The sequence below is a fragment of the Sapajus apella genome, unplaced genomic scaffold (genome assembly GCF_009761245.1).
Source record: "Sapajus apella isolate SASKATOON/1434 unplaced genomic scaffold, GSC_monkey_1.0 scaffold15, whole genome shotgun sequence".
Taxonomy (NCBI): Eukaryota; Metazoa; Chordata; class Mammalia; order Primates; family Cebidae; genus Sapajus; species Sapajus apella.
This window is the reverse complement of record NW_022436955.1, coordinates 28,276,886-28,285,388: the sequence shown is the minus strand read 5'-3', so window position 1 is coordinate 28,285,388 and position 8,503 is coordinate 28,276,886. Positions and strand designations below refer to the sequence as shown.

At 52.1% G+C, this 8,503-nt stretch overlaps 1 protein-coding gene across 2 annotated transcripts in view; it reads right to left on the bottom strand.

Annotated features, from left to right (window-relative positions):
• The window catches only part of CRISPLD2 (cysteine rich secretory protein LCCL domain containing 2), a 117,973-nt gene that overhangs the window by 66,317 nt on the left and 43,153 nt on the right, over window positions 1-8,503 (bottom strand). For both annotated transcript variants that reach the window (XM_032284588.1, XM_032284586.1), the window contains exons 7-8: window positions 3,307-3,450; window positions 1,659-1,719 (exon numbers count right to left, since the gene is read on the bottom strand). In XM_032284588.1, coding sequence (XP_032140479.1) covers window positions 1,659-1,719; window positions 3,307-3,450 — 205 coding nt within the window. The remainder of the gene's footprint in view (window positions 1-1,658; window positions 1,720-3,306; window positions 3,451-8,503) is intronic.

The following is an 8,503-nucleotide window of genomic DNA, read 5'->3' as shown; positions in this document are numbered from 1 at the left end:
AAAAAAAAAAAAAAAAAAAAAGACCAGAAAATACATAAACAATACATAAACAGCATTAGCCTCATCTGTACACAGAAAAAAGGACTGGAAGGAGACACGCCCAATTGCTGCTGGTCTTGATGAGGTTCCGGTGCGTATTATTTTCTTTCTACTTTTTTGTTGTTGTTACTTGCTTTCCCGAATCATTACTAATGAGCATGGATACCGCTTCAAGTCAGAAATAAAAAAGCCCACTGACTATTATTTTTGTAAAAGCACCATGTACAGAAAAGAGGCATGCCAGACTGTGGGGCGGCTTCTACAGCAAGACTGGGGATGGTCCCACAGTTGCAGATTGGGGCTGAGTGACATTTCTTGACGGGCGGCCCCTAACAGCCTTCTCCCTGCACGGGGAGTGCCCCGCCCAGCCCAACTCTGGAACTGCCTCGATGTTGTCTGGTAAGGAACGTTCTCCAATACCCGTTCACTTTTTTCAACTCAGTACTACTAAGGTGTGACGCTCTCAAGATGTGTTGAGCGTTCAGAAAGACGCATCACCACGAAAGGACAGCTTCAGCTCCTCAGCAGCCCCGGACGTGGCAGTGCACACGGTGGATGCCTCTGCCAGGCGATGCCTGCTTCCTCCCGATTCACCCAGCACAGAGACACACCAAAGGCACCCTAACCCTGAGCTCGAGGTTTTAGGCACGGTGACTCCACCGCTGACTGTTGATCCATCAGGCTCCTGTCACCACGGCAACACACATGAGCGCAGTGAGCCACCTCATCCCGGCTGCTCCACTCCGTCTCATCACCATCCTGCCGACACCTAACTAAAGTGTTCTCCTGGCAAGCAAATTCCAAATCCTTGTGATATAAAACCGCAGATTCCACCTTCTCTTTTTAACGTGGGCTTTAAATAACTCAATTCAGCTTTCAGCAAACTGACGCCAGAATCTGTAGGAAGACAAGCAAGGCCGCCTCTCCCAATGGCACGGTTCTCCCGCCTCCACCCTGAGGGCGTGCGAGTGGCGGCTGCACCTGTTGGCTGCTTACTACCGGAGACAGCGGCCTGCAGTCACACAGCCAAACCAAACTCGTTCTTCTGTTTGTTTTTTTTGAGATGGAGTCTTGCTCTGTCACCAGGCTGGAGTGCAGTGGTGCGATCTCGGCTCACTGCAACCTCCACCTCCCAGGTTCAAGCGCGTCTCCTGCCTCAACCTCCCGAGTAGCTGGGACTACAGGCATGCACCACCAAGCCCAGCTAATTTTTATATTTTTAGTAGAGATGGGGCTTCATCATGTTGAACAGGATGGTCTCGATCTCTCGACCTCATGATCTGCCCACCTTGGACTCTCAAACTGCTGGGATTACAGGGGTGCGCCACCAGGCCCGGCCCAAACTCGTTCTTTTTGGCAGACAGCGTTCATCATGTGAATGACTGCATCAGCTAGATGGATTTATTCACCTACCATAGAGGACACACCGGTGGCCCATCTGTCCGGTGGGGCCCACTGGGAGCAGCCCTGCTCAGATCCAGCAGCGGTCCCACAGGATCTGCCAATGCCTGAGGCCAACACGTACCCGGACACTGCCCAGCCCTAACTCCTGCTCTGCCTGCTGAGAGCAGCTTGATAAATTAGCAACGGCAGGACAGCCCAGCCCAGCCCCGGCTCACCTGTTACACGTGGACCCTTTGCACCTGTCCTTCATCTTGGTGTCACATCCGACGACTTGTGCTAGGAGAGAAATGCAGAAATACACATCACGGCACAAAAGCGGGAGGGTAAGAAGACCTTTCCCCATGCTGAGGGACATACCGGAACATTCTGTAATCCAATCCCTGCTATCCTAAGAGCAAGGGCCCTGCCTGATGGTTGCAGGCTTCCACTGGGGGCTCAGGGCTCAGACCCCAGGTCTACCGCTTTACAGTAGCAGCGTGACCATGGACAAGTTACTTCCCCTGTCTGAGGTTCATTTCCTGCATATGAACAAGCGGGACAGTGGCAATAACCTGCCTTCAAGGGCTTTTGTGAGCACTGAGTGAGAAAGTGAACCTGGCCTTGGAGGGTGCGTGCACACACTATGCGCCTGCGGTCCCACAGGGCTCTGCAGGGCAGGACTGATGAGGGGTAGAGAGGACCCCGCTCCGAGCCTGTGGGGCAGGACACCCAGCCAGGCTCACCGGAGTCATCTCCTCCACTGCCAACAGGCCTTTTGCAAAGCTTTTTGCTTTATTTTATGGGGACATATCAGAGTCTCGGAGTCCTGTTATGGTCTGAAAAGGGACTTAAACGTTGTATGTTATTAAGAGAAACAATGGCGCCATTTTGAACTCCTGGACAGACAAGGGTCTCAGGACATCTCCTGGTGAAAGCAAGCTACAGGATGATTCAATATCACAGGCAAAGACATTTGAAGAGGACAGAGAGACACTGGTGGGGCCGGGGAGAGGGTAGTTATGAAAAGAGGGTTCTGAGGAGGTGAGTGTGAGGCTGCTCCTCAAACAGGGGCCAGGTGGAGGGCCTTTGAGGCTTGGGGGGCAAACGGAGAGAGCCAAGGGCATCCAGCCCAGGCCTCCAGCCACGCTGGAGTGAAAACGCCCCTCCGCGGCCCGGGCCTGCAGAAAGGGGGGCTGCGAACGAGGCCCCGCAGTAGTGTCTGGGGAATTGGACGGGGAAGTGAAGGCCGCAGGAACAGAAGCTGGACGAGCTGAGGCGCCCGGGGAGCCCAAAGGCCAGAGGCAAGCAGGGGAATAGTCGATATTTGGGGGATTCCCAGAAGTCTCAGGGAGGGGGAAATATCTCTCGGGGAATGACAGGCAACTCTGCAGTGATCTCCATGTACAGGGAGGCCTCAGCTGGCCCCGGGTGACTCACGTTGCTTCAACTTACCCTCTGGGCAACCCTGATGCGGCATCACTGCCCCCACTTCATGGATGAGCCCACTGAGTCCCACAGCCGAGACCCGGTAAGGAATGAGTGGAGCCTGCCAGAGCCAGGATGGACACCGCCCTCAGCAGGGCCAGCACTTCCCAGAGGAAACCGACTTCAGCCCAGAGCCCTTGTGAAAGGACCAGGGAAGGTCTAACCTTAAAATACCTGCCTGGGGGAAAACAATGCCACCCAAGCGCGACTCCTATAATGCTTGCTTTTGAAATGACTTTAAAATATCCCTTTTGAAAAATGTGCTCCCATGAGCTTCGCCGTCCCCTGTTCCGTTTGTGGACTTGGAGACCTAAATCCACTAGCTCCCCTCCTCCCTGCACCCGTGCCCTTTGGAGGTGGCTGGGAGGGAGGCAGCAGCGGATGATGGCCGGGACTCACTCATGTAGGTGACCGCGGAGGCTTTCTTGGGCTTGGTGGGTCTGTTCACCCTCGGCTGGAGCCAGACATGGTTTTCTTCAGGAATGGGAGCCGTTTCCACCTCGTTCATCTCGTCTGTTTCAGGTTTTGAGGTGTGGGTCTCTTCTTAATAGAGGAGAGGAAGGAAAAGAGAAATCACACACTGGGATTCAACAAAAACGCACTTTGGGGGAAAAAAAGCCATTTGAAAACTAAACTTGTTTGAGGTTTGGTTTTACAAAGAATCATTTCAGTGGCAAAGACAAAGTTACATTTCAGAACAGAACTGGCCAGGTGGAATTCTACCAGCCCAGATGAGACGGGGACGTTTTCTGCTCACTGTGTTTGCTTTGGACCCACGATCAGCCAGGCTGCCCAGAGGTTACTAGGCCCCATGCCCACACCTGGGTTATCATAATGGTTTCTTGTCCCATCTCCTCCTCTACCTGACCCTCTGCCCCAGGAAGCAGCTTCAAGAAGCTGCCTTAGGCCCGGCGTGGTGACTCATGCCTCTAATCCCAGCACTTTGGTAGGCTGAGGTTGGAGGATCACCTGAGGTCAGGAGTTTGAGATCAGCCTGGCCAACATGGCAAAATCCTGTCCCTACTAAAAATACAAAAATTAGCTGGGCATGGTGGCAGGTGCCTGTAATCCTGGGTACCTGGGGGGTCTGAGGAAAGAGATTTGCTTGAACCCAGGAGGTGGAGGTTGCAGTGAGCCGAGATCACGACATTGCACTGGTGGCAAAAGCAAAGCTCAATCTCAAAAAAAAAAAAAAAAAAAAAAAAAGAAGAAGAAGAAGAAACTGCCTCGACCACTGGCCCAAAGCCGTAGTGGTCTCCCGGGCGGTCCCGTGCCCTCAGGCTTACACTGGCGGAGAGGGTCTTCCTCATCACGACGCACAAAGGCCACCGTCAGTGCCCTGAGAACCCAACTGCCCCTCATACCAGCACACTTATGTCCATCCCTTCTCTCCCTCTGTGAGTCAGGGCCACTTAACCAGCTCAATCGATCTTCTGTATTGGAGTTTTGCTGCCCAATAATGTCAGACTCAACATGTAGAACTATCCAAAGGCCCAACTCCTGCTTTTTAAAAAATCTAGTTCAGCAGGTCCCCATCTTTTCCTCACTCAAGAACACTGTATATTACTATTTCTCCAACTATGACCATGACCCATGTTTTAAACATTTTAATTAACCAAACAGTTTGCACTTATTAAACCTCAGTTAGCTTATCTTCCAGTTTTCACCCCAAAAGACAACTAGAAACTCCTGACCAGCATCTGCAATTAGACCACCAGGAGACCCATCTGTAAATTTCAGCTAAAGCAAATAAACTAACTGCTATTTTCATTTGCCTGAGCTGCCTGATCAAGGACAAATTCATGAGCGTCTCTGCTGGCCCCCTTCACACCGTTATTTACGGCAGGCACCTCCCATGCTGCAACAGATGTCTCTGGACCAGAGTTGGAAATCTGTGGCCCCCAAGCTCCCCAAACGAAAAAGGTAATAGATGTGTTTGGGGGAAAACAATTTCAAGGAGAGTAACTAGAGCACCCTCGCAGTTCTCTTAGTGATTTTGGATTAAAGTCCAAGTTTCAGGGCCAGGCGTGGTGGCTCATACCTGTAATCCCAGCACTTTGGGAGGCCAAGGCCAGAGGAATGCCTGAGATCAGGAGTTCGAGACCAACCTGGGCAAATGGTGAAACCTCATCTCTACTAAAAACACAAAAATTCGCTGGGCATGCTGGTGGGTACCTGTAAACTACTCGGGAGGCTGCAGCAGGAGAACTGCTTGAACCAGGGAGGCGGAGGTTGCAGTGAGCCGAGATCACGCCACTGCACTCCAGCTTGGGTGACAGAGTAAAACTCCGTCTCAAAAAAAAAAAAAAAAAAAAAAATCCAAGTTCCATCAAGTGTTCCTCAATTCCTAAGTCTTATTTCCACTTCTTAAAATACATAAGCTTTCTTTGCTAAAGGACAGACCAAGTATTTTGTGTCTACATAACACCCAACACCCAAATGAGGGACAAATGAGTGACTCCCTGGTGACTTCCCCGGCCAGGGCACCCTGTAGCTGCTTCACTGGCCAATCTCACTACCTACAACCACCAACCCAGGCTGGTCCTATCCCACAGGGGAAGGGACGGCTTTAGGTCAGAAGGTGGGAAGCCATTCTGAGCCCCAGTTCTAATGTTGGACGTGTTCATGGGTCGCCCTGTACTGCTCCCCAGCAGCTTGCTTATGGCTGTCATTTCCCCATCACCCACCTCATCCACCAGCTGCAAACTTCCAGACGCCAGGGCCCAGCCTGCTTTACACCGGGCACCCAGCAGCTGCTCAACAAAATTCGTCAAATGCATGAATTACCAAACCCCCCAGAGAATCCTGTCACCTAAAGAAAAGAGTGTACGTCCAGCAGATGAGCTTAAGGACATTCAAGATGGGAACTCTGGAAGCACCTCTACTAGCAGAAGCTATCGGTGGAAGCTTCAGGAAGACACCAGGTTTGCAAAGGCGCATGTCTGTTCTTCCCGTCAATGAGGCCATTCAGGCTTGCCCTCACTGAGTGGCAGCTGGCTGGAGAATAAGCCGGGTTTTCTTCCACTGGCCTTAGCATGTTTAGACCTCATAATCGCAGCTTTATTTAGCCGAAGAGAGTTTGGTAAAGCGGTCTAAAGCATTTGAGGGCTCTCTATTTAAGAAAATGGGCAGACAGACAGTCCTGGCCCTCACACCCACACACGAAAAGGGGAAGGTTTTACCCACAGGATGGGCTGGATCTGAGTACCTCCTAATTAAGGTACCTCGTAGGGAGCAGCACGGGCCTGGGGAAATTCCGTGCAGAGGTCACAGCAAAGTTATTCTATGCTCCATCCCGCTCCGGGCTGGGGGTCTCAGGGCCCAGGGCACTGATTATGTCACTCTGCAGATTCCCACCTGGTTCTAAAACAATGCTAATGTTCACTAAGCACGGGCCAGAGGCCGGCTGGGCCCTCCCTGCCTTTTCTCCCGTCAACCTCCCATTGCCTTCAGAGGCATGACTGGCTGCACTTCACAGAAGGAGGAGGAGGCCCGGAAAGGGCAAGGCTGCCCAGGCTCACACAGCTGGGGACTAGCGGAGATGGGAGTCAAACCACTTTTCCCGGAAGCCTGTGCCTTCTATCACCACGCAGGCAGGAGTGGGAGGGGAGAAACCTCTTTAATATCCTTATGCCTGCTTGATCTCTGTGAGAGGTCAAGACCTCACCAGGCCCCTGGATATGCACCTGGTAAGTGGCTTCTGCTGATAAGCCGCTTCAGAGGAGACAGGATGCATAAGTAGCTATGAAAATTGGGATGCCTGCCAAGGGAAGTTGAATATTCCCACCAAAAATTTAAAAAATCAGCACACAGAGCTATGTTGGCAGGGGTAAACTGGCATCTAAGGTCCCTGTGTATATTTGTTCTTTGAAAATGCCCCTCTGTGACTATTGGCATATTTATTTAAACAATGCATAGGGCACCCATGCCATGTGCCCCTGGAGACCCCGGAGTGAGCGGACAGCTGAGGCAACAGGACGATCAAGGTTCCCAAGGAGTCTGGAGGGTGCTGAATATAGGCAGGTGCACTGTCTGTGAAGTCCAGGAAGGCTCCCCGGAGGCGGGGGTCACACCACGACTGCCACACATGGCACATGACCCAGAGGACCTGGCACAAACTGATTTGTCATAGCAGATTTTGCAGAAAAGATCCAGATGGTCTGTCTTAGTGTCCAGATCGCTGCTTCTTCTGTCCCTATCCCCGCTGAGGACCCGTCCCCAGCGGGCAGAGTCAGCCATGAACAGCTGGCTGGGACAAGAGAGCCTGGCTCCTGAGAGGGTCTGGGACCCCTGATCGAGCCCACCTGTTCTTCACTCTGGAGCCCGCCAGCCTGGTCCTGCGTCTATCCCACCCTCTCCTGCTAGCGGAGCCAACTCAAACCTCTATAAGGCCCCTAGGTCACAACAAAGCTGCTGATGGAGCCACGCAAAAAAACAAGCCTGGGCTTGTGGTCAGCCCCAGCCCAGCCACGCCACACTGGGGACAAAACTTCTGGAAGCCCGAGGAAATAACCCAAAACATGAGAAACTTGTGTTATTTATAGTAGCAGAAGAAATGGACACATCCTGACTGGAAACCAATAAAGAAATGGTGGGTGGGCATGATGGCGCATGCCTGTAATTCCAGCACTTTGTGAGGCTGAGGAGGAAGGATTGCTTAAGCTGGGAGTTTGAGACCAGCCCGGGCAATATAGTGAGATCCCATCTCTATAAGAAACTTAAAAAATTAGCTGTGGTGGCATGTGCCTGTAGTCCCGGCTACTCGGGAGGCTGAGACAGGAGGATCGCTTGAGCCCGGGAGGTAGAGGCTGCAGTGAGCCGAGACTGCACCCTGCACTCCAGCCTGGGCAACAAAGGGAGGCCATGTCTCAAACAAACAAACAACAACAAAAAAGGTGACCTAGGTAGAAAATCACACTGCCTCCAACAGCTCCAGTTCTGACGGCTGTAGGAGTCGGGGACAGAAACCTTTAGCACAGTTGGGGGAGCACGAGCAAGACATGCCTGATGGGAAGGCCAGTGGGGCAAGGACACAGGAGGAAGGGCCACACAGCCCGGGAGGAATGATCCTGCCCAGCCATCCTGTTTGCAGGTGCTTCCCGCTAGTGAGCTCATTTGGAATATCACGTTGTTTGCTTTTGCTTTCTTGTTCGAATGTCTGCTTTATTGCTTTTTTTTTTTGTTTTTTTGTTTTTAGCATTGGGGTCTGGCTGTGTGGCCCAGGCTGGAGTGCAGTGGTACCATCATGGCTCACTGAAGTCTCAAACTTCTGGGCTCAAGCGATCCTCCCACCTCAGCCTCCTAGGCCATAGCCTGGACCACAGGTGTGCATGACCACACCTGGCTAATTTTCTATTTTACTTTTTGTAGAGATGGGTTCTTGCTATGTACTCCCGGCTGATCTTGAACTCCTGGCCTGTGATAGTTAATACTGAGTGTCAGCTTGATTGGATTGAAGGATGCACAGTATTGATTGTGGGTGTGTCTGTGAGGGGGGCTGCCAAAGGAGATTAACATTTGAGTCTGTGGACTGGGAAAGGCAGACCCGCCCTCAATCTGGGTGGGCACCGTCTAATCAGCTCCCAGAGTGGCCAGG